We start from the raw sequence: 27006 nt of genomic DNA, 5'->3' as shown, positions 1-27006 counted from the left end.
ACAACCCAGGAAAAATTCGAAGTAAATTGTTTTTTACCAACCATAAAAAGGCTAAATGGAAGCAGGATTCATCTTTTCTTTTTGTCTTACCCTGCCTCTTTCAGTTCTACTTTACTTGGGTCCAATTCTACATATTTCTTTTCTTCAAAGATTCGGTTTATTATCGCGCCCAGAAGCCTGTGTAGATATTGCATCCCAGCCACCTGCGTTGAGTGAATGAAGACAAAGGTGCCTTTGTGTAATATTGCATATGATCACATTATGAAAACTGCTGGAATAAAATATAATAAAACAGTAAGAAGATTAAACTGGAATAGATCTGCAACACAGCAAAAATTATGCTTAATTTAACATGAAATCCAAATGTGCATATACTGATTCATGTTAATCTTTAAAAAAAATCTCAAAATGTGGAGAGTTCATAGCTACAATAAATGTCAATTGCAGTAAATTCACAATTTGTGAAAATAAAAATATAATACAATTTGAAAATGTTAGCGGAATTTTTTGTTAAATTTAATATTTTTGTTGAACTAGTTTTGGTCAGTTTGATACAAAAAAAAATCTTAATAATAATAGAGAAACCACAACAATTATTGTTTTTAATTTTTATTATTATTAATTCATATATCATATCAAATTCAACAAATTTTTGTATTTTTTATCACTGAACTAGGATTTCTCTAGTTTAAGAAATCATGTGGATTATATTATATAAGCAGATTTACCTTCAAAAATGATTCCATAGACTTGGATGCTAATGAATTACTGCGGAATAATGTGTTGGGTTCAGCTAAAAAAACATGAAAATCATAGCATCAATAGCATGACATTGAACATAAGATTTAGAAAGCTCCTTACCAGCATGGGTTCTACTAAAATAAACAGGTAATTCACATGTGCATGTTTCGTGTTTGCTTACTAGTCTTTTCCAGCTCCAGTTTGAACAGAACATCCAAAAACTCCTTGACAAGCCCTTGACCCAAAAACAGCTTCACTAGATTATTAGCTACTTCCTGTCTGCTCTCCGCTGTAGTGGTCTCATCAATCAGCATGATGAAATCAGGCCAGTTGCCCTACAATTAACACAATTATTTCAGTCACAAATGAGGTTATGCTTAAAATTAACTCAAGATATACACAATGCAGCACTGTGAGCTAAAACCATATCCAATAAACTACAAAACTGCTTACATGTTCACATGATGGCTTGTTTTACTGTGCAACATTTTAAAGAGACAGCACATCTCAAAAAAGACAATTCAGTGGCCCTTTCCTCACCCTCATGTTGTTCAAAACCCATATGACTTTGGAACACAAAAGGCGTAGAAATGAGACATAATACAAAAATATATCTCCTTCGGTGTTCCACAGAAAAAAGAAAGCCATTGCAAGTTCGGAACAACATACTGTAAGTGAGATTAAATGATGTGAGAAATTTTGGGTGACCTGTCCCTTTAACATGAACAGGCACGAATAAAGTATCCGTCACACGAATACAAATGAGATCAGATAACAACGAGTGCCACATTTCGCAATCCATACACCAAATTATGTCTTGTTATCTTGTTATGAGGAATATGCCATGTGAATTTAAGAGATAATGCACAGGCCTATTCCCTGAGATAAGGTTCAGTCCAAATGGCATCAGACTCACGTTGAGCTGAGAGCCGACCGACTGGCTGAGTAGCTCTGTGAGTGGCTTGTAATGGCTGGATGGCAACACGACCTCGTCTCGAAGCCGTAGCTGCAGACGCAAGGAACCCAGAGTTCCTCTAGGAGAGAATGAGAGAATCACAGCAATAACAAATTATGTTACTGACATATAGCTTCTTCTCTTTTTGGATTAAATGTGATTTTAATGTTGGATTGATTTAGAAGAAAAAAAAACCTGTAAAAAATATATAATTTACCTTTAGTTTGACCTAAGAAAACATTCTGTGAGGGCTGACTCGTAATGAAAAAACACAGTGAAACCTTTCCCGGAAATAAAACTCAGCATGGCAGACAAACAATATTACCCAGAATGACTCCATTAAGGACACTGCTTTGTTCAGTGATACATAAAAAAGCCAAACAGTAAATGTTATTACTGTGAATGTGGGTGGCTGTGTTTTCTAGCTCTGTCATGATGGAACAGAAAATGAGGACACCGTGGCAGCCCAACTGAAAAAACACAATTTTGCGGCGAGCATTTGAAGACAAGTTGGCTTTAGAAATGTATGTTTTGCACTAAAGTAAAAATGGCCCTCGGTTTATGCTGACCGCAGCCGCACGATCCTCAAAACAAGCTTGCAAACCTACTGCTCACGTAGGTGGCATCCAAATCACAATATAAAAACTCATAAATGATCATTTTGAAACACTTTATAAGCAGAACACGGCAAACCACACTAAAAGCACTCCACAGGGAAGACATGAGTCTCATTTAATTTGAAAAGACTTAGGCCTTAGCATGGTGAAACATTCTAACATACACAGTTCACACAAATACTAGGTGAAAGGAAAATAGTCTGTTTTTAATTTATATTGAATTGATATTGATATATTTCAGCCATGCCAACTCTCAACACTCAAGTTTTAGCGTGGTAATGTATAATTCTGCTGCACACACTTGCTACTGCCAACAGATGCACAGACATGCTGCTGTGAAAATGTAAAATGTGCTGCTGCATGAATAGGCATATATTAATCCCATAGCACAGTTGTTCCCAAACTTTTTGCAGCATGCACCCCTTTCTAGAGTTTGACACCTGTCAAGCACCCCCCAACACCTTACTCTGGTTAAACTTCACATTTTTAACTGCAATAACTAAATATAAATATTCCGGTTAAACTTCACATTTTTATTTGTAATAACTAAATACAAATATTTACTGTAAATTAGAAAACAAAGAAATCTGTTATAAATGCAAAAGATTTCTCCCTTGATTTCTTTAAAGTGCCTGTTTTTAACCAGGTGTCCATTTTGATTAATGTAGTAAGTGAAAAATAAATGTACGAATTATCAGTTATCACCTAATATGAACAGGGTGGGGCTATTGTGACAGATGTGTTTGTAAAATGAAATTAAATCATGAGTAATTTATAGCTTGGAATGTGTAATTTTATTTCTTAAAAAAAACTTTCGCATGTGAAGTTTACCTCAGTTAAATAAGTAAAAATAATAAAGAGACAATCTTTTCCCCCGCCATTACAAAGATTCTATCGCGCACCCCCGGTGGTCAGTCTGCGCACCACTAGGGGTGCGTGCACCCCAGTTTGGGAACCACTGCCATAGCAGATCTAGACAGGTGGAGCTAGGGGTGGTGGAGGGTTTCAGAGGAACTTTGATGCACTGCAGGACCAGCTTACAGCCAATACTGAACAAGACTATTTAAATGTTGAATAAGGAATCTCATTGGCTGCATAATCAGCTTGTGCCATGTAGTAAATAACATAATTGCTGTCACATTGCTTGTGCAGGAGCCTGCACCCTCTAGAGCTTCATGACTGAACTAGATATCTCATGAGTACAATTAATATATTTATTTAAACCATTATTAATAGCATTGATTTTGCAATAAAAGATAATATTATATTTATTTTTAAATTAAAATAAACAGAAACTGTGTTTCTAATTAATGTACCAGTTTGCTGGTCTCATCCAAAATCTTGGAATTCTTCGGAATTCTTTTCTATGCCGCATTAAGAAGTTAAGAAGAAATTATGAACTTTTAGGTGAACTATCCATTTAAGTTGTCTAAATTTTTGTTACATTTTTATAGGCCTATGATGACTAAACATACAGGTCCTTCTCAAAAAATTAGCATATTGTGATAAAAGTTCATTATTTTCCATAATGTAATGATAAAAATTTAACTTTCGTATATTTTAGATTCATTGCACACCAACTGAAATATTTCAGGTCTTTTATTGTTTTAATACTGATGATTTTGGCATACAGCTCATGAAAACCCAAAATTCCTATCTCAAAAAATTAACATATTTCATCCGACCAATAAAAGAAAAGTGTTTTTAATACAAAAAAAGTCAACCTTCAAATAATTATGTTCAGTTATGCACTCAATACTTGGTCGGGAATCCTTTTGCAGAAATGACTGCTTCAATGTGGCGTGGCATGGAGGCAATCAGCCTGTGGCACTGCTGAGGTGTTATGGAGGCCCAGGATGCTTCGATAGCAGCCTTAAGCTCATCCACAGTGTTGGGTCTTGCGTCTCTCAACTTTCTCTTCACAATATCCCACAGATTTTTTATGGGGTTCAGGTCAGGAGAGTTGGCAGGCCAATTGAGCACAGTAATACCATGGTCAGTAAACCATTTACCAGTGGTTTTGGCACTGTGAGCAGGTGCCAGGTCATGCTGAAAAATGAAATCTTCATCTCCATAAAGCTCCATAAAGCTCCATAAAGCACCTTGATTTCCGAATGACATGCAAAATTTGCTTTTATCTGAAAAAAGTACTTTGGACCACTGAGCCACAGTCGAGTGCTGCTTCTCTGTAGCCCATTTCCTGCACACGCCTGTGCACGGTGGTGGCTCTGGATGTTTCTACTCCAGACTCAGTCCACTGCTTCCGCAGGTCCCCCAAGGTCTGGAATTGGTCCTTCTCCACAATCTTCCTCAGGGTCCGGTCAACTCTTCTCGTTGTGCAGCGTTTTTTGCCACACTTTTTCCTTCCCACAGACTTCCCACTGAGGTGCCTTGATACAGCACTCTGGGAACAGCCTATTCGTTCAGAAATGTATTTCTGTGTCTTACCCTCTCGCTTGAGGGTGTCAATGGCCTTCTGGACAGCAGTCAGGTCGGCAGTCTTACCCATGATTGCGGTTTTGAGTAATGAACCAGGCTGGGAGTTTTTAAAAGCCTCAGGAATCTTTTGCAGGTGTTTAGAGTTAATTAGTTGATTCAGATGATTAGGTTAATAGCTCGTTTAGAGAACCTTTTCATGATATGCTAATTTTTTTATATAGGAATTTTGGGTTTTCATGAGCTGTATGCTAAAATCATCAGTATTAAAACAATAAAAGACCTGAAATATTTCAGTTGGTGTGCAATGAATCTAAAATATATGAAAGTTTAATTTTTATCATTACATTATGGAAAATAATGAACTTTTATCACAATATGCTAATTTTTTAGAAGGACCTGTACTGCCTCCACACAGCACACAAGGTTTCAGTCTGTTGAGCATCTGCGTTTTGTTTTAACACCAAACAAGCAGAAACTGATGCTGTGTTTACTAAACCACATAACCACAAAGTGTATTTTGATTTAGTGCTTTCATAGTGTAAATAGTATTGTGACCTATTTTCTCTTTAATCGCTCTACATGTAGAACTCCCAAACCACAAGGAAGTTAGCAAGAGTTGCACCTGCTTAATTTAGCAAAGGGTCCAAGGTAAAAGATCCAATATGTTATAGTCTCCTCTTGGGGTGAAATTAATCCCAAACCTATTAAATCAAGATACTGCTATAATGAATGAGCAAATTTCTCAAGACTTATAATAAAGGTTTACCTTCAAAGGGATAGTTCACCAAAAAATAACTTTTCTGTCAATATTTGATGGAAATTTCCATAGTATTTTTAATTTGGGTAAACTGCTTTTATCAAATATGATTCATAAAACACTCCACACTGAAATGTGGCACACAAACTGTTAAAAATAGATTTGAATTATCTAACATTTCCTCTTACTTATTTATTTATATTATTTCTATTTTATTTTTTCTAAAGATTAAGAAAACTAGATTTGTCCTTTTATGAGCCTTTTAAAGCGTCATTGTTTTTGAAATAGCATTCATATTTTGTAACTTGCACATGCAGTCACTCCATACACCACATGCGCTCTCACTGTAAAGATGGGTAATACTCAAGGGAAGGTGGGAATTGGAAGAGACAAGAGAGTATGTGTGTGTGTGTGTGTGTGTGTGTGTGTGTGGGGCGAGTGCCGCCATAACAGCCAGTCACTGAACAGCAGGCAACAGATGGTAGGCCGTCAAAAATCCAATCAGGAAGAAGACGGTGAGGGAGTGAAAAGAGAAGAAAGAGAAAATAAACAAAAACAACAACAGCTTGATTTGTTCACTGAGATGAGAGCGGATCACCCGAGGGGAGCCAGAGATTAGAGGAGCTTAATGGGAAACTTTTCATCAGGATGACATCAGAATGAGTAAAAAAAAAAAAAAAAAAAAAAAAAACATCCTACAGAAAAATCATGAATAACTTCAGGGACATTCTAACGAAGCATGAAGTTATATAAAAATAAGTTTTTAACCCTGTTATTAACAATATCTTAGATGATGCAGACATATAAAGGGCCATGATGATCATCAAACAATGTATTATTATTATTTTCTTTTTTTTGCATGTGGACAAAAACAAAACCCTACAGTCAAATAATCCTTTGTTCAGGATTGGCGGTGACATTTTAATTCCCATCTTGTTTTTTTAAATCCGGCCAGAGTAGAAAAAAAGTAAAAACTGTTTAGCAGGAACAGACGGTTGTACATCAGCATATTCAAAGCAGCCTAAATCTGCCAATTTTGAAAACAAAATTTTGATAACATCTTTTATACAGTTTAACATTCTTAAAGTATAGCTATGTTTAAAACCAGCCTTTTGGTTTACCAAGGAACTTTTGATATCAATTTAATATTGCAGCAGTCATTTAAATGTTCTTGAGTTTTCTATATTAAAAAGTTTATGTAAAGTTTACAAACATAAATTACCATTTAAATATTGATCTTACAGAGGTGTGTGTGTTTTTTTTAGGGTTTAATTATTTTATTCAGCAAATATGCTTTAAATTGTAGAACTGCACAGCTGATATAATTAATGAATGTTTCTTGAACTGCAAATCAGCATTTTAGAATGAGTTCTGGAGGATCATGTGACACTGAAGACTGGAGAATGATCACAGGAATAATATATTCCGTATGTTAAAATAAAATAGAAAACAAGTATTTGGAAATGGTAATAATATTTCACAATATTACTGTTTCTAATGTATTTTGGTCAAATAAATGCAGCCTTGTAGAGCATTAGAAATGTCTTTCAAAAACATTAAAATAATCGTACCAACCCCAACCTTTTAAACAGTGGTGCAGATGAACATCCATTAGTAAAAATCAATTATTATAAATAGCTCCAAAAACTTAAGATTGAAGTATCATATTAAAACACAAAGACTCCAAAATGTAAATTCTAAGGTTAATATGAACTTATTTCAAAAGTCTATTAATGAATTTTGGGTAAGTGTTTCCATAACATCTGTCAAATAGGTTTATATTAGGTCAGAGTATTACAAGAGTTTGAAATGAATAATAGATGTTAACAGAGGTGAACCAAACAGTCATGGAAGCGTAAGTATAGTTGGTTACCAACATTCTAACTTCTCTTGAGTTCGACAGAAGAATGAAAGCCAACATGAGAGTGAGTAAATGATGATAGAATTTTTATTTTTAATTCGGGAAATACTCCTATTATTTTTTTCTTCTCTAGGACCCCTCAGCTCAAGGACCACTCAAGGACAATAAAGTCAAACTGTGAACCAATCTCAATGTAACATGTGGCTTAATCCTGAAATCATGGATATATAGTCCATGTACATCCTAAATACAATCCCTCTGCCTTTAAGAAGATATATGAATATGGAATGCTGCAACAAAGTCTACACATGACACTCAAATGCCCTTATCTGCTACCGACATTTACATAATAAAACACCTTGTCTACAAACATTGTGTAAAGGTGCTCAAGCCTGATCCATTTATCTGTGTAGAAGTGGAGCTTGAACTACGTGACTCGCAGAAGGTTTTAAACAATAAGTTCTTCAGCACAATCATGTCAAGTGAATGAATAAACGAACAAATGAATGAATGTCAATGACTCCTTTGCCCATGTGGACACAAGTCTGTCACACTGACACGCTGTGTCCCCGAAAAAACTCGGTCTTAATCTACCCACAAACTCACACAAGCTCTCAGATGACGCATAGCTTTTATCATCACCCAACTGAATCCCCCTTACTGGAGTTTTTACATAAGCCTTTCCATCCCACTCCTCCTGTGCCAGCTTGAGATATAATCCCCACTGTCAATCCACGTGGCCAAATGATCTCTTATGGGTGGAGAGGAGGGACGGGTGGAGGGGGAGATAGAGCAAACGAACAGAAAAAAAAGCCCAGGATTTAGCCAGGGAAAGGATTAGTACTTCCTGTCAACACATGGACCAGAACACACAAGCGTAACACTGTGAAAGCCTGAGGGAAGAGTGCGTAACAATCCACAAAATAAGTTAGCTCAGACTAATTCCCAGGGAAGTTGCACTTTTTTTCTTTTGCATGAAAGTATAGTTTTGTTATCAATATTTTATTGTCCTTCTGCCAATTGCTTAATGTGCTCTGCCACTGGCAACTGTTAAAGGTGAATATTTGTTGCTGTGGCAACCATAGTTCAAGGTTTGCCTAGGCGATGTGAATATTTGCTACATTTCCAGATACACTCACTCATATTCACTGTGTTTGGATTTGTCAGGCCCCAAGCGAAACCAGCCCTCCTCTTGCTGGGCAGACTGAAGCTTGTTGATGTTGAACAGGACCTGAAGGAAAACACATCAATTGATTTGACAATTAGCTGTCAAAGCAACCAAAGCTAAACACAGCAATTGGAAGACTTATTATTGGGTGACAAAGGCAATGTCACAGTTAACATCTGTCAAACAGAGGCACAGATGCAATGTTATAAAACTATGACTATGCTTCGTTTGTTGATAAATTGGTAAATTCAGGAATTGCATTATAGTGCAGTTTGTAACCGGCTATAACATAACTGAATTACAAAATACATTTAACTGTTATTAAATTACAGTTATTTATGAAAATGTTAACGATTACAAAGGGGGTTACATCTGAACATTTGATTGATTTCATTCTCCAATTGCATTGACTGCTCTAATATATATGACACCAATGTTTTAGGAGATTAGGACACAGAACAGGACACATTTTCGTTCGATAGGCGAAATGTTTTATTTACTATTTGGGATTATGTGTATGCTTTATTTTTTAAGATTACCTGTTTTTCCAAAGCATTTTTAGTAAAAACAGTATCATACCTATTAAATTATATCTTGATTTTATGATTTAATGATAAATCTGTATTTAATCTCAAACTGATTTTTTTTTGTGGCTGAGCTTTAAAAGTAAATTTGTATAATCTTAAAGTGCCCCTATTATGGAGATTTTCTTTATTTTTTATGACCTTTCATGCAGGTGTAACACAGCTGTAAGATAATGAAAACAGCCAGCAAAGTTTTATACCTGAAAGTGCACCGTGTATAAAGTTCCCTTTCAGTCAGTCACTTTTGCCGTCACGTTGGTGACCGACGAATTGGGAATCTTGGTAGAGAGACCAATCCACTTTGAGTGTAAACTAAATGAGACAATGCACATTGGCATGCCATGATTACATCCAGCTGCTGATCACAGCGCCAGTATAAATAGGCAGCAGATGCACAACATACTTAGCCTTTCTGGATGCAGTTGTTACCTGGTGCTGGTTGATGATCACGATAGCTGCCTCGTGTGTCTGGGCGTTAAACACGCAGAGGTGGCATTTGTGGATGAGTCATGCTCTCAATGCAGGAAAATGACCATCCCGGAGATGCGGACCAGGCTCCATTTCCTGCAAAGGAGAAGGTGCCCTTGCCTCTACCTAGATCTAGGGTACCACCTAGCAGCTGCCGGGAGGACGCTACTTCTGGCAATGGCTGGAATAGTCTTACAGTGACAGTGAGGAATTCTGCTCCGAGGAACCAACCTCCGAGGGCTCCTCCTTCATCCGGCACTTCACAGCCAGTGGAGATACCCAGGAAACAGGCTGGACCCTCTCGTGGGGTACCACTTGTATCCTTTGATCCTTTGATCCTTCCAGCCAGGAGTGCCCCTAGAACAGGTCTCCAGGCATGACGTGGTTCACACGAATGCCACCACCACCGGCTGGGGGGACCACGTTCGATGGGCTTGCAGTCTCATGGGTTTGGACGGGGCCCCCAACTGCACTGGCACATCAATTATCTAGAGTTGCTGGCAGTTTGTCTTGCCTTGAGCCGACTCAAAAGGTGTTTGCAAGGCAAGCACATACTGGTTTGCACAGACAACACTTTGACCATTGCGTACATCAACCAACAAGGTGGTCTACACTTCTGTTGCATGGCGCAACTCGCCCACCACCTCCTCCTCTGGAGTCAGAAGCATCTGAGGTTGCTTCGTGCCATTCACATCCCGGGCTTGCACAACTGGGCAGCTGACAAGCTGTCATGAGCTGTGCTCCCCGGGGAATGGAGACTCCATCCCCATATGGTCCAGATTTGGAGACATTTCAGAGCCACTCAGGAAGACCTGTTTGGGTCTACAGAGACTTCTCACTGACAGTTGTTTTACTCCCTCGCTGAAGGAATGCTAGGCATGGACGCACTAGCACACAGCTGGCCGCAGGGCCTTTGCAAGTATGCGTTTCCCCCAGTGAGCCTTCTCACACAGAAACTGTGAAATATCAGGGATGACAAGTAGCAGACCCCCCTCCTTGGCAGATTCCTCTGAGGAAACATCCCTGTGACACCCGCATCCAGACCTCTGGAAACTCCATTTCTGGTCCCTGGATGGGATCCAGAGGTTCTAGGTGAGCTACCCCAGGAGGAAGTTGTCACCATCGCTTTGGTGAGAGCACCATCTATGAGACACGCTTATGCCTTGAAGTGGAACCTGTTCATCAAGTGTTTTTTTTTTTTTGGAACTATGAACTGTCATTGAATGAAAAAGAGCTGCACGACCACTTAAAAGTTTTACTTTTGTGATTTTGGAAAGTACAGCACACTCATTTTGAACAACATAAAGGTGAAAAAAGGAGCTTATATTTTAAACACACGATGCTGTACTAATTAAATGTTTTGTGATTCATTTGAAACTAAGATAGAGTTCACCTCATGTTAAAACACGAGGAAGTCCTCTAAATCAAATCTCTAAGTGCTCAAGAAAATGTCTGTACAGTCACCTTTCCCAGAAAGTCGTTTCTGCTGACCAGATCCCAGTCCCACACCTCCACACTCAAAAGGCCAGTGTCAGAAAGCGTCTCGTCCAGCTCAAACTCAAAACTTTCATTCCACCGTGGGTAACAGGACTTTTTAACCACCTGGAGGAAGCAGGGTCATGGTAATCAGTAACAGACAGACAGATCTAAGTGTGTGGCAGATGAAATCAGAAATATACAGACACATCCTTACCGCGCTCTCATATGTTTTGCCATTGTATCTCACTCTGACAAAAGGATCAGAAGCCCCATTGCGATCCTTTTTGGCAAGATCTCTGGAAACCAAGCAGAAAGTACATAAGGCTATTAGACGCAAATCCAGACGTACCCTATGAAGATAATATCTAAAATATGTTTTTTTTTGTTTTTGATTCAAAATATTTTAAATACATTGCCTAAATGGTATTTACACATCAAATTGCTAGCCCAGGCTTTTCCCACACAGTTTAATTAAGACAAGTATACCTTTGGCACTAACATTCTGGGTTTTTGCGGCACTAGCAATGCTAAACGGCTTGCATTCTTTCACTGATTCAGATGAAACACTCTATTAAAATAAAATACTAAGGGAACACTTTAGTATATAGACATGCCAATTTTCACTATTGGCATGTCTATTATTAACATATGGCCATATTTCACTATTGGCATGTCTATTATTAACATATGGGCTGTTTATTAGTGCTTATAAAGCACTTATTCTGCTTGACCATATTCTAATCCTACCCAATACCTAAATTTAACAACTACCATTAGTTCAAATTCAAATTCAAATTCAAATTCAAGTCTGCTTTATTGTCAATTCTTCCACATGTACAGTTTATACATACAGAGAATCGAAATTGTGTTACTCTCAGACCCCCGGTGCACACAGATAACATTAACATTAAAGCCTAAAAATCTAGATCAAAATATAAAAAATTTAAAAATATAAAATGTAGATACAATTACTAAGATTACTAATTAATAAAGAGCAAATTAGGTGTTTATTGAGGCAAATTGTTGGGAATTGGAAAATAAAATAAAGTGTGATCACCAGGAAAAATACTGCCCTAAAAAAATACATATTACCTTTTCAACAGCATTAACATTTTGTCAACATAGTATTTGAACTTGAATTATTTTTAGTTAAGGCCAATTGTCATATTGCATTTATGCCACCTAAAAACCTAAAGTAAATAGTGACACTTAATAATAAGGTCTTAGTTGTTAACTTTATTTAAAGCATTAGTTTTGAACTAATTATGCCAATATATATTTTACAGCATTTATTAACCTTTGTTAATGTTAATTAATAAAATTAACTTATGAACTAATTTTAGCAGACACAACTTTTGATTTAAAAGTGTAAAAATTAATATTAACTAAGATTAATAAATGCTGTAGAAAAATTGGTCATTGAAAGTTCATAATTAGTAAGTATAGATTTTGTTGATGTTGTTGTTTGCATTCTAAATATGTATTTCTCAAAATAACTAAAAGAATCGTACCAAAAGAAATGTAAATGTTATCATCAAGGAACTGGAACTGCTTAAAGGAATCAGAACCAGAACTGTATACCAATCATTAGAGACGCACGAAAACAAACAAATAACAAGTTTCTGTCACAAATCATTTGCTGCTCCTCACAGTTGCTCACCTCGCCTCCAGGACTTGGCAGCACAGTTTTTGTGGAATATCTCCATCTCCCAGCACCGAAATCTGGAGGTGAATCTCCCCTTGCACCTCCTCATCTGGGTCAATCTCTGTTAGGTTCATCCATCCATCTACACCTAAACAAAAAATGACAAGAATCTGAAAAATGAGAGTTCATATATCTGCAGTTGACGTTGATATGAATCATTTAGCAGCCAATCAAGTCAGGGAGAGTTCAAGGACCCTAAAGCGATCTAGTTCACAGTGTTTTATGATCTGATAGGAGAAAATCATTAAACATACGCATGTATTTTCATTCATACAGTTGGGATAAATATAATATATCACGCCCCCTCCTCACTATCTCTGGCTTTAAGAGGCTTAGGGTAATAGAATTAATGGCCTTGCTGTATTTCTACAGAATAAGCTTATGATAGACCAAGAGTATTTACTGACATGTTGGATGATCATTAAATGTGCTCTCAAATCTCATTTTTTTTATCCAGCATATTCAAACTGCTGTGTCACAATCATGAATGTAACACACAAGGATGTACATTTCAGAGCTTTGGAGAAAGGGAGGGGATGTAGTGAATAATTACTTAAATAAAATGTGTGTATAAATTAGGGCTGTCAAATGATTAAAATTATTTTTAATCAAATTAATCAGAATTTTCAGTGGATTAATCAGGATTAATCACTATTTGCAATTACACCTGAATCGTAACCATTTTTTTTCTGAAATGCATACCAAAAGATAAATAACAGGACACAGATACATAATTTTCATGTATTGATTCATCAATATGTGGTTCTTTTTCTCTGAATTTCAAAAGTTTAACATTTACTTAGATCAATTTTACCTGAGCACTATATCAAACCATGCCATTTAACTACAGATAGTGTAAGAGTTTTAGGTGAACCAGTGGTTAAATATAGCCACATATCTATGAAATTATGCATAGAGAAATTCAAAAGAATGAACTCAGAAACACAAACATGCGCCCTCTGCACTCTGGGCACTCTTGTTTTTGGGAGGTGTTCATTTGCTCTGCCACAATACTTTAGGATCGATATTTTCACGTTCTGAAGGCTTCAAGTGCCAGTAAAACCAAGTAAAAATGCATATGCTTTTCCAAACAGCTGTAATTTTCGCTGCATTGTATGTAGGCGTTCTGAGCATGCGCAGTGTGAAACACAGGACGCTATAACAGGAAGAAGCTCCAGCGTATCAACTACCAAAGTCGTCTCTGTTTATCGAGCTTGGCATGAATGTATTTGAGAGTAACTGGGGTAAAACCTTAAGCTTCTTCAGTGTTTTCGTTGCAGCGCTCGCCGCTGTTTTTTTACTATCTTGAGAATTCAGAGATTGACGAGACTTTCCTGACCTGAATAATTTGTCACACTGTGCATGCGTGAAATGCGTTAAAAAATTTGACGTAATTAATGACAAACAATTAATTAACGTCGTTAACGCGCTATTTTTGACAGCCCTAGTATAAATAGGTATACAATTCACTATAATGTATAAAACAAGCCATACTGCATATTCCACCTAATGTTAGTATATAATAATCATAAAGGTAACTACTAACTGCTACTAAGGTATAGGCATTTAAATTACTTAATCCAAAGTGACTTAAACTAATGATTCATAATTCATTCATGAATTATGTGGGAAATGATTACTTTTATGCTTTACTGATTGAGCTACAGATACACATTGCGTCAATGTAATTTCAATTGTCTGATCAATAAAAAAAAAAGTTTAATATTTATTTTATTTTTATTTTTTTCACCTTTTTTTTCAACTTTCCCCATGATTAAGAAATTTTATAATATTATTTTTGTTTTCCTTGTTTTAGGTAAATAGTAGCCATGTTGTCCTACTTTATTCCTTCACTGAGGTTAAATCATGGCCCTGATTTGAACTAAATTAAACTAAAGGAATAAAATGCGGAAACAAATGTAATAAATGTGGCCATGATTGAACTAAAACAAGATAATGAATTAATAAAACATGGCCACGAATTAGTCATGGGAATTAATTCTTAATTTGTGGCCATGATATTTCTTTTTTTTCACATGTCATCTGTGGGGCTCCATACTTTAGAAAGCTTCTGTATTTAGGATATCAAGGGTAGCAGCCATGTTTAATATAATTCACTGAGAAAATGACTCCAGGACCATCAAACCACTCAGTCACTGGCTTATTTTGGCTTTCCTGATGTGCACATGAGGCTTGTTTATTCCTGTGGCCTGATAAGCAGGTTTTCCTCTCAATTAGTATTCCAGTGTATCACTCGTCAAGGTCCATTTTCCTTTACTGCTCTGGTGAGAAGCCCCCCAAAAAATTGGGCCTGCCAAGGAAATCTGTTCCATTTAGCTGAATGGAAATAACGTTTCGTCTGCTTTCAGTTTATTCTGTGGAACGGAACGTCACTATAGCATCTGATTATGCATACATTTCAGATATTTGTTTGAAGCTCAGATGTAATTTGTATCTTCAATACACCAGACAATACTGTCAGATTTTAAGAGAGAGAGAGAGAGAGAGAGAGAGAGATGACCTTAAGCATTCCAGGAAAATACTATTTGTTGTTACTCGGTATTACTCGAAAGAAATAAATTGAAAAGAAAATGGAATGCAAAATCACTATAAAAGCTTGAAATAGCCCATTCTTCAATTCAATCATCCAACCACTAAACAACAAAAACAGGACATTCATACAGACAAATCTGCCCGCAAACAATCTTTTTAAAATGAAGAACAGAACCAGGAAAAATAAACTAAAGTCAACTAAATTTAACAAAACAGCTATTTTCTAGAAAAACAATTTTTCCACTCATATAGTATTCATGCATTGACACGGGAAGCATTGGCAGACAGTTAAAGGTCTGCCTCATAAATATGTTCAAAAACAGTGGCCTGCTTACACACACACACAGGGCCAACCTTCAAGGTCTCTGCTTCAAACAGATGCTGAGCCACTAGCCAAAGTCCTTTATAATAGCATGCATTCTTCCATCATCTGCACATTCAGACTAAATGTACAGTTTTTATGACATCACTGGGTTTTTGCTACAATGCTTTGGTTGGCAATACTTAATTAAAACCACATTACAGACTTAATTTGACATTCATATAATTTACTGTTAGGGGTATGCAATATTTCAAAAATATTTTTTATTGATAATTATATTTAGACAATATTCAGCTAAGTGTTTTTGTGCTGGTACTTCAGTTTAGGCCTATCATGGCCAGATGATTTACGATGCTTCAAAAAGCTTTTCATATTCTTCATATTCTGTGCGGTGGTTAATTCACAGCACAGAATTTACTTTTCCATTAAGAGGCAATTACTGCCCTATTTATTGAAATATAAAATGATTTATATCATGCAATGATATTTCAACTATGAAACTAACACCAGTTGTAATGAGTGATTGTTCACCTCGTTCATTCAAACAATTCATTCAAAACAGCTGATTCATTTGATTCAGAAATTAAATGATTTATTCACTGTGTTGCTCTGAAATGTGCAGCGGTTCTGTGGTGTCGAAGGTGTTTTCTTTTTTGCGTGACATTCTCTATAATGTCAGTTTTCACACCCTTAAAACAACAATATCGCACACCCCTTTTAAACGGCTGCTTGAATAAAAAAAAGAAACTGACCATTCTCCTTTAGATCCACACCAAGAAATGCAAGGGTAAAATGCAAGTAAACGATTTTTCTAATATCTACTGTATCGGTGCTTGCACATCTCTATTCTAAGAATGTCATAATTAGAGTGTAGATGAAAACCTGCATAATAATCCCCCATGCGTTCCCCTTTCAGGTAATTACACACCACCTCACGCTGCTATCGGTGTGCTTAGACTGTGATTTGACTTATAGCTAACTTGAATGTTCACACCCTGTCAAACCAAAGGAAACTTGAGCGCAGGGCTATTTCTGTTCTCTGTAGAATGTGTCCTTTCACTAAATGCTATTCCAGAGCCCTTGGAGAGAAAGGTTATGTGAGGCCATTTGCTGTTGTAGCTGTAGAGAGAGTGAGGGTGAGAAGAGGACCAGCATAAAGAGTCATTTAAAAGTCAATGAAGACTGACTTGAGTTACAGCTACTGTCAGATCTACTTCTTCTAGATGCATCTTAAATATTTATTGGCTCATTTTCATCATATCATGCCTGATTAGGATATGTACCCTATTTAAATTTTATGTTTTTTTGATAAAAGTCTCTAATGCTCACAAAGGCTGTATTTGTTTGATTAAAAATACATTAAAACAATCGCATTGTAAAATATTATAAAAAAAAAATATATATATATATTTAAATAGAACAATTTTACTGCTCCAGATTTCAGTGTCAAATTATCCTTTAGAAATCCTTCTTATATGCTGATTTGGTGCTCAGTTATTATTAATGATTGTTACTACTGATATCAACATTGAAAATTGTTTTTGCTGCATAATATTTTTGTGGAAACGGCAAGATTCAATTAATAGAAAATGCAAATGAATATGTTTTATACATGGATTTACTGACACTTCAGATCATTACAAACCATCCTTGGTGGGGAAAAATATATTTTTATGGCTTTCAAAAATAAATAAATAAATAAAATTAGTCATTAAAAAACAGTTTTCAACACTGATAATGCTAAGAAAAGTTTTACAAAATCAGCGTTTTGAAGAGTCATGAGACACTGAACACTGAAGTATGATGCTGAACATTCAGCTTTGCCATCACAGGAATACAGATTTTATATATATATATATATATATATATATATATATATATATATATATATATATATATATATATATATATATATATATATATATATATATATATACATACATACTCCACACACACACATACATATAAATATATACATACATATGTAAGATGCAAATTCTAGGGAACCAGATAAAAAACTGTTGCGAGCCAAATTCGAACCAGCATTACCCACATGAGAAGCAAAGCTCAATATGTTGGGAAGTGCACTGCCTCTGACAAAGCTGCTGCAGTCCTGAAACGTGGCTAGGGTTGCTGGGCAACATTTAACGGGCTCTCGGTCATGTTTAGACTATTGTTAACACTAACAAGCTGAGCTGCATATCCAAACAATCGTTATTATACCCTATCTCTCTGAGACACCAACACAGTGAACTAAACAATGTTAATGACTGGTGTCATTTCGCTTTTCTATTTCATCATGGATGGCCTGTGTTGTGTGACTATTCATCAACACGTCACAGGGGGCACAAAGAGTGATGCTCTCTTCTATTTTGTGCCATGATAATGGATAACCCTGCCGTGTCCTTGCCCCTCAGGCACAACACACGAGTTGCAAGCCCAGACAACCTCAATGACTCACCAGCACCAATCTCAAAACACCACCTCACAGGAACCCCACTAAAACGTGTGGTCCTAGTACACAAAGGAGTCCTACTCCAGTTGATTTCAAATCAGTTCATGCAGTTATACTATTTTTCTCATCAGTATTGTTGTCCTGTTTTCAGAGTAAATAAATTACATCTGCTTGAAAAACACTTGGTGCAAATTGAAGAGAATATGTCTGTGACTCATTTCATTCCCTAGTTCTCTATGTTGTGAATCAGTGTATTGCGAACATGAATTTGGGACACTGATGACTCAATTACCTGTGACACATGTATGAAGTCACACATTAAAACGCAGCTGGTGTTATTAACAACATCCCTGTGCATCATGGATGCTTGCTGTAGCTGGAGTACATTGGTGTACAAAAGTACATTGCTATGAAATCATTCCATCTTCAGTGTCACATAATTCTTCATAAATCATTCTAATGTGCTGATTTGCTGCTCAAGAAACATTCTTACTGTATGTTTGTTAATGTTGAAAAACAGCTGCTTTATATATATATATATATATATATATATAAAATGCATTTGTGTCATGATTCTTTGATGAATGGAAGGTTTAAAAAAACAACATTTGTTTGAAATAAAAGTCTTTGATTAAATGCATCCTTGCTCAATAAAAGTTAATTTCTTCTAATCAATTTCTCAATTCATTTCTGGAAAAATTTAAAACATACTGAATGGTAGTGTAACATGCTTAATGACGTTCACATATTAAAACATTAAACCGAACCGTGCAGATCATAAATAAATAAACTATTCAATGAATTCCTTCAAATTCCTACATTGACACTCCTCTGTCATACTTCTAAGTTTGAAGGACGGTTCTACTTTAATGCACATTGGAATGAAAGGTAATTACAAAAAAAAAATATATATAGCTTTATTTATATATTTTTTCACATTTGCACAACATCTGCATTGTTGGTAAGTGAATAGAAGACAACTGATAACCACTGATTGTGACTGTGCTTTCTGGGATTTTTTAGGAAGCCAATGTTGTTTGATGGTTGTTTGTCTTTTAATGTAAATCTCTGGCATTTTTCACCTCTTCCATGTCAACCATGTGAAAATGTCTTGAATACACAAAGCTGGAGGTCAATCTAATCTCTAAACTTATTATTATGATTAGATGTAGCAATATTAACTAAATATGACTTGAGGAAGTTTGTGGTTTATCACAGTCACATGACAGTCAAATGTCTTTTAGTTTAAAGTTCACTTTTACGTCCATTATTTGTCACAGCTTTCTTGCAACACTTGTCTTGCTGTCTCAATCTTGTTGACACTGAGAAATGCCTTGTTGGCCCTGGATATTGATTTCCCATTTGACCACAGCGAGTGAATAAAGGGTGTAAATACTCTCTCTTACCTTGAGGTTTAGCAGTGAGAAGCTCCTTGCTGATTGACACCTTCCCAATGACATCATCTCGGCTGTGAACAGAATGAGGTTTTTCAGACAGCAGGTGTCCGTCGAGCAAACAGAAGTACTACGCATGATTTGAATCACAGTTACAGTGCTGTTTAATTTAATGACGTATCAGCAGTTAAAACTGTATTTTTACAGAAAAATATCACACTTCACCTTCAACCAAGTAAGTAGTACAAAGGTTAGTGTAGGGTCAGACCTGAGAGAGTCCTCATCCAGGACATAAAAAGACACCGTACGAAAGTAGGGAGGAAGATGGACGGTGTATTCTTCACCCCAAAACGGAGACAATGTCTTCCATATTGTTGCTGTCCTAATAGATGAATGAAACAAACAAACAGATAAAAAAAACAGACAAACAAAAATTATTACTCTGCACACAATGTAGGGAAAGTTAAAAATCAGCCTGGCGTATCTATAACTGAAAAGTGTCAAAACTTTTCCCAGCATTGACGAGTTATCTCGTCATTTAGAAGACAACACTTCCCCAGCATTGACGAGTTTTTACAGCATTTTGTGTTTTCAATGTAATACACTCGGGGGAGCTATTACACAAAACCTCCTGAACAAAAACACATGGGAACAGGACGGAGAAATGTGAAATCTCTTATGTAAACAGATGTGTATTAAAAATGAATGCGATCCTCAGCAATAGACAGCATATAAATAAAAATGTATAATGTTAAAGAGTAAGATGTTGATCCAGGAAGTGGTATATGTATGTCTGTGGAAGCTTTGAAGGTATTGATGGAAGCTATTTACTGGATTTATGGTTTGATAATCGTACTGAATATTATCCAGAAATAGTTTTTGACAAAAATGTGATTTTCTCAGCTTTTTGCTCAAAATTATGCATTTTTATGAAACCTACCTATATTCAATTTTTTATAAAAAAAGAATGCTTTAAGCTAGAATAAAACAGATTTTTTTTGTTTAAAAGTAGGATCTCTGATCTTTGTTGTTGTTGTTGATGTATTGCATGTCCATCATATTTGAGTAAAACTCATCAAAATCAATTATTCATATATAGACATATGTCAAAATCAATTATTCAAAAAGCTGTCAGGGAAAGAGTAAAAAAAAAAAAAAAAAAAGAACGAACTAAATCTAAACAGTAAAAAAAAAAAAAACCTTTTCAACTAAAATAACATAAAATATATTAGGAAAAAACTAAAATGCAAGTAAGAAATGCTGATTTTGCAACTAAATTAAATAATAAAAAATACTTAACTTACTAAAAATTTAAAATAAAAGCTAAATATTTGTAAAAAAAAAATAATAAAAACAAAAAAACCAATCGCTGAATTTCTTTGAAGTCTGGCAAAGAGCCCTTTTTGATATATGTCTAGTCTAAATGAATAAAGAATGTCTGTAGAATCGGTATAAAGATGATGATTTCTATTTAAACAATAACAAAACCAGACAGCGGTTTTATTTTAACCACAGTGATAGGCAGGCAGGTGGTTCAGATAGAAATGTCAATATCTGATCAGAAAAGATTTGCATTTTGTTAATCTCTTAAGGCAAACATGTTTCGTAAACGCAGTATATCAGATTTTCATTCTTGTGGCAACAGACTTATTTACCGCGGTAATGATCCTGTGGAAACAAACATCAGACTACAATCCATACTTAACATTTATTCACCTTCAGATTTGGTATTCCAGGGAAAGAATATATATTATTGACCCCAAAAATCAAAGTGGCTCAGAAAACACTCCCTATCTGTATCATTCACTGTTGATATCAATAGAGTGATTGATAAACCTTTCAGTTCAGCTGGAAAAGAAGTTCTTTTTATATGCACTAGCAATAAAGTGAGTCACAAAAGAGATGGTGGAGTGAATAACAAAGAAAACAATGTAATAAACTTCACAAGTTCAGTTTAGACTTCTCACTTGCTCTCATTGTGCTAGTGGTTCCTAGCAGGGTTTTCATGCATGTAAGATTTATTTTCATTTCTTCTCTTCTACCTCCTACTCTTAATTCTGTGTGGAGCAGCAACAATCAATATGCCCACACTGTACTTATGGTCACAGCATATATATTTTGCATCTTGAACCTCCACCTCAGACTCCTTAAATCGCAGATTTGTTCAGTGTGACCTTTACATAGCTGCCAAATGTGGAGGTACACAAGCTCTGGTACAACCACACAGCAATCTATGGAACAGCAGAGATTTCAATTATGTGGCACAAATGAAATTAGTTCTGCTTCACAGAAAATTTCATTTCTTACCTGTTCAGTTTGTGATAATTGACTTATTATAGGCTGTATAGCAACGTGGACCAATATTAGCTCCCCAAAGACTGGGACTCAAACTGAAATGTCAGGGGGAAAAAAATCATACCTACCGAATGATTGCCTCGTTATCAATTTTCACGATGCAGTATGGATCACTGCTTCCAGTTCTGCAAGTGAAATGAACAATAATGTTATTGCATACTGGCAATAGGTATTAATCTCATGATCACACATGATTGATTTATGCAATCAAGAATTAATTACATGCTAATTACGATGCTGTTGCTCTCTCAGATCAACAAAGAATATTTAAATATAGAAAGACTATATATTTTTATGGTTTACAAGGTTAAATGGAAAATATTTTTGTCTCCTTATCATACACTTCAAAAGTTTAATTATAACCACACACACACAAAAAAAAAAACTTTTATTTCTCAGAATCGTTATCTATCCAACCATGATATTAATGAGATTCCAGAGAAAAGTCATTTATGGGGGTCAAAGACTTCCCTAGATATATTTAAAAATCTAGTTTAAAAACACATAGAAATGTAGTCTTTGTATTCATGTTAGTTATTATAGTTTTTCTTTTTTTATATCATAAATTAGTCATTAATAAATCATTAAGCTTTTGGAGAGCTGCTGCACATGACTTTTTACAAACTGAGCAAACATTGACCTTGTCAAATTATGTCATATGTTAGGAGAAATACTGATATAGACACATAATTAGGAGGATCTTCAAGGGTCCTCTCTATTATAATAATTGCCTATTTTTATGGGTTGCCCTTTTTTCTTTTTTTTTTCTTTTTGCACACTTTTTTGCTCACACAACATGACTTTGAAAAAATAAAATAATGTTTCACCAAAACTACTTCAAGGACCATTTCCACAGACCTTGTGTTTCAATGATCATCTGCATCACATTTTTTTATAACACTAATATCAGTATTATATTACCTTTGCATCAAATTACAAAAAATATAATAATGCTGCTGTGAGGAAGTTTTCAATTCAGCAGCTATAGCGACAGTAAATTCGATATGGTTCTCTTCTGACTACCATTGTCAGTCTCGCTCTATTTTTCTTTACTATTTGAGTAAATAGGAATGCAAAAATATATTTGATGTAGTCTCCCATTCACAGCTGTAAAACTGTACACAACTATGACGACTTAACCTTCTGAGAGACCCTGAAATGTGAGGATGTATTTAATTAAACATTATGCCAATCTACTTGCAGATCTTTTTTTTTTTTACTTCATCCTGCACAAACCAATTAAGCAAATTCCACTGGAATGAATAACATAGATTCCTAGAAACTATACACTCCTCAGCTTTAAATTTCAGATATAAAAACATGACATGCTATTTTTTGCCACATAAATAATACCTTTTTGCAACTATACAGTGGGCATTCCAAGTATATAAAAAAAGACTCCTATTTTCATTTCGACATCCCACTGTCTGATAGGTGAGCATTTGATCATTGCATGCCGTCTCAGAGCATGTGTAGAGATGTCTGTTGTCACTGCGAGGATATTGAAATTCCTCTGTGGAGGTAATGACTGCCCTTGGCAACTTTGGTGAGCTGTATGAGTATTTGCGTGCTTGCGTGTGTGTGTGTGTGTGTGTGTGTGTGCTGGGGAGAGGAGAATGAGTGCATCGTGCGGTGATTCATCTTCGCCTGTTGTTATCAGTGTAATGGGGAAACCTGTGGCTGTCAGAATCAGGTGCTACATCAAACAGCACTGTAGCTTGGCAGTTGAACCACATACTATCATCCTCAAGACACCTGCAGGAGCAGGATAGAGATGATGACAAAAGAAGGAAGAGGAGAGATTCCTCTCTCATTCTCTCTGCTTCTCTTATCTTCTGCAGCCATGATGTTTCTGTCTGGGGACCTTGAGACCCCAGAGTCATTTCATATGTTAAACACATACTTGAAATTTAAAGTCAGCATGAAATGAAAATACACTCTATTTTGTAAATGCTTCTTTGACCACGTAATCTTTATTTAAAAAAATAATCAAAACTTGACAGTGAAAATGGCAGACATATGTCAAACTCATTTAGTGCACTCAATCCCAGCCCTTCTCAATCCACCAAATTCATTTTTCAACAACATGGGATGAAACAAGTCCCCCTATATAATTTTTTTTTCTTTTTTCTAAAAAATCTGTTAAACTCCAAAGCACATCGCAATACATAAGAAAATATCTGTGGCTATGTTCATTTCAACATGACCTTAACATGACTTTATGCTAAAAATGCCACCTGATTCAAACATAAACTATGTAATTCGCTAACACTTTACTTGAAGCATTTATATAAGGCTTTATTAAAGTAATTTCCTATTAACAGTTGCAACCATATACATTACAACACTGATCTATTCATTGTGAGACCTTGAGATAATATAACACATTAAAACAAAGAGCCAACTTCAGATGCAACAAGGATTCTTCAAATATTATAATGCATGCGCTTATGGCATAAGTTGCTGAAAAACATATCGCAATGGCTTTTATGATGACACATTATTTTAAGGTCCAATTCTTGCTATTAACGCTCTATATAGTCATTTTTTTGTTGGAGGACAGGCTCTAACAAACCATTAACTACTGAATATTTGTACAGAGTTCTAAAATGTTATTTGCCAACCAAACGCAAAGCTTCCAAGAAGAAAAATGGTCGCAGCAAGCACAATAGCATTAACCCGCAGTTGCAGTCACCCGGATGGGCATGTGTTATATTAGTGTTTACCGGTTGTTATCAGGGAATAACATAACTCGGAATGTGGTGACTGACCAATCAGAATTGAGTATTCCACAGAGCCTTGAAATAAAATATAATCATATAATATAATAATAATAATAAATCAATTATTATTGTTATTGTTATTTTATATTCAAGTTGATACATCATTACAAAAATTACAAACAAAAAATGATGATGACTGACAACAATATCTAGTTGGCCTATCTGATTGCATTCTCTACTTTGATCTTGTTAATGTCCCAATCAAGGAACATTTATCTCAGAAAACAAGTGCTCCTATTTCCTGTGTCTGGGTGCTGATTGCTCACCGCCTGCTTGATTATAATGAGCTCCCCTAAACAGTTCGGAATATACAAGCTAAGCTTTCCAGAACCTTGCAATCCTTTAAAGAAAAATCCAATGAAATCCAAAAAGGTGCGCACTCTTTACTAAAACTCACCCAGGTCCAATGTAAATAAAGCATGTTTGTATAGAGAACGTGTGCAATCTGCCATTGTGCACTTTTGGCAGCGTCACCACCACCACCACAGTGTAAATGCAAACACTCCATGCAGCATCTGCTCCTGCAGTTCGGCCCACCAACTAAACAGCTCAGCAAATTTGATAAGTGACTAGTTATTTAATCTAATCATACTAGGAAGTGGAATCAGAAACTCAGGAAGAGAAGGGCAGCGAATCACATTTTCCTCACACTGACATGAACACAGTGCTGAAATGTTAATATGGATGACCTTACTAACCAATAAAGTCATTTCCTCACAGGATCTGGCAGAGCTGTCCTTTCCACAAATAGAAACATATAAACCATTGTCATCTGGGCTACCGTTATAAAATCATAATCATGTGAGTTTCCAACCTCATGCCAGACGAAGAACACACTGAGCTGAGCACCAAATGAATCTGTGTTATTCACAATGGAATGCTGCCAATTCCAAACAGGGAACCAATTAACAAGCTTATTTCATTTATAATGGTCATTAAGGGTTTGAAAAGAGTTTTTATGCAGTGTTTTGGCATGAGCTTTGAAAAAAATCAAATAATAAAGTGTAAAATATCTGAATATAATTAAATTGACTGAATCTCATGATTGATACGTTGATGAATAATATCTGATGATTAAGAGAAATGCATTATATATATATATATATATATATATATATATATATATATATATATATATATTTCTGTTATGTATTTCGCTGTAAGGGGGCATCTGTGTTAAAAGTGAACAAATTACACAATAAAACAGCTTTTAAACTTAAATTCTTCAGTTTTTCAACTGTTCTACACATACAGGCTATAATTTCCAATGTCTCCAAAAAATAACTGAAATATCCATTTAGAAATATGTATATAACTTAATATTTATATGATAATGCTCATAATATAATGATAATACACATATCACTTGTAGATGTTTCAAATACAGATGTAGGACATATAGGCTATTGTTCATGTTTATGATTAAAATGCAAGAAGGGCTTTTTTTTTCTTTTTCTTTTTGAAATCAATTTATAAACTGTATTTATTTTATCATGTAATCCATTGTTTAAAAAAGGAAGTACAGTAGCATGATTTGTCAAAAAAAGATCTGTCAAATCCCATACTGTTTACAGTTTCTTTTATCATCATGTATACTGAACACGTCTTCCAACATATTTCTGTGCAATTGATCTTATAATTATCACATAAAGTCATCGGCACTTACATGTCCTTGATTGGCAGGTTCTTTCCTTCCACAATCCTGATGAATAGTGTGCTTCGTTTAGCCATGCTGTCATTCAGAGGATATTCACGCGCCGACACTTCTTATTCCTTCAATAACACGCATGTTTCCAAGCATTGCACAAATGGCAAATAAACTGTTCTATCAATAAAGCTCGTCATACACAACGCTGTACTGAGAAGCAGCACCGCCGTGCTCCGTCCAGCGGTCGTCCACACAATCCACGCGTTAGACTCGGGTGGGTTTGATCTCTGTGGGTTGTTTGTAGGAGGAGTGACTGACTGGATCACACACTTGAGAGAGAAGGTATTAAACAGACGCGACGCGACAGAACTACAACGCTCCCTTTAGAATCAACACTACCGGTTATGAACTACAAGACTGTATTAGGCGGCTGTGTTGACTGTTGTAGCTACTTTTGTTGCGTCGCGTCAAGTGGAGACGAGGTGTGGCGCGACGCGACGCGAGAAATGAATTTTCAGTGTAAGGGGAAAAGCAGTCATTTCTTAACCCTCGAGATTTACAAGAGCAAACATAACTGAGATGAGCAAACAGTGGAGTTGATGGACTACTGAACAGTAAACACTAGGTCACACACTCCAGTAAATATTTCTCAGCGTTGGTTCATTTTTGAAAGTCAAATTTTGTATCGATTGTACCTCGAAGGGCTGGCTACAGAAACCAGT

General features: G+C 35.8%; 1 protein-coding gene across 1 annotated transcript in view; it reads right to left on the bottom strand.

Annotated features, from left to right (window-relative positions):
* Positions 1 to 26789, bottom strand: part of LOC127957263 (ras GTPase-activating protein 4) — a 34430-nt gene extending 7641 nt beyond the window's left edge. Inside the window, exons 1-12 of the mRNA XM_052555723.1 lie at positions 26303 to 26789; positions 21922 to 21978; positions 19767 to 19880; positions 19511 to 19572; positions 12730 to 12862; positions 11284 to 11365; positions 11055 to 11192; positions 8510 to 8601; positions 1658 to 1775; positions 923 to 1076; positions 729 to 793; positions 91 to 203 (exon numbers count right to left, since the gene is read on the bottom strand). Coding sequence (XP_052411683.1) covers positions 91 to 203; positions 729 to 793; positions 923 to 1076; positions 1658 to 1775; positions 8510 to 8601; positions 11055 to 11192; positions 11284 to 11365; positions 12730 to 12862; positions 19511 to 19572; positions 19767 to 19880; positions 21922 to 21978; positions 26303 to 26367 — 1193 coding nt within the window. The 5' untranslated portion in view covers positions 26368 to 26789. The remainder of the gene's footprint in view (positions 1 to 90; positions 204 to 728; positions 794 to 922; positions 1077 to 1657; positions 1776 to 8509; positions 8602 to 11054; positions 11193 to 11283; positions 11366 to 12729; positions 12863 to 19510; positions 19573 to 19766; positions 19881 to 21921; positions 21979 to 26302) is intronic.
* Between the last annotated feature and the right edge of the window lie 217 nt (positions 26790 to 27006).

Source organism: Carassius gibelio, chromosome B5 (assembly GCF_023724105.1).
Source record: "Carassius gibelio isolate Cgi1373 ecotype wild population from Czech Republic chromosome B5, carGib1.2-hapl.c, whole genome shotgun sequence".
NCBI lineage: Eukaryota > Metazoa > Chordata > Actinopteri > Cypriniformes > Cyprinidae > Carassius > Carassius gibelio.
The sequence above is the reverse complement of the archived record's forward strand: the minus strand, read 5'-3'. Positions and strand labels throughout refer to the sequence as shown.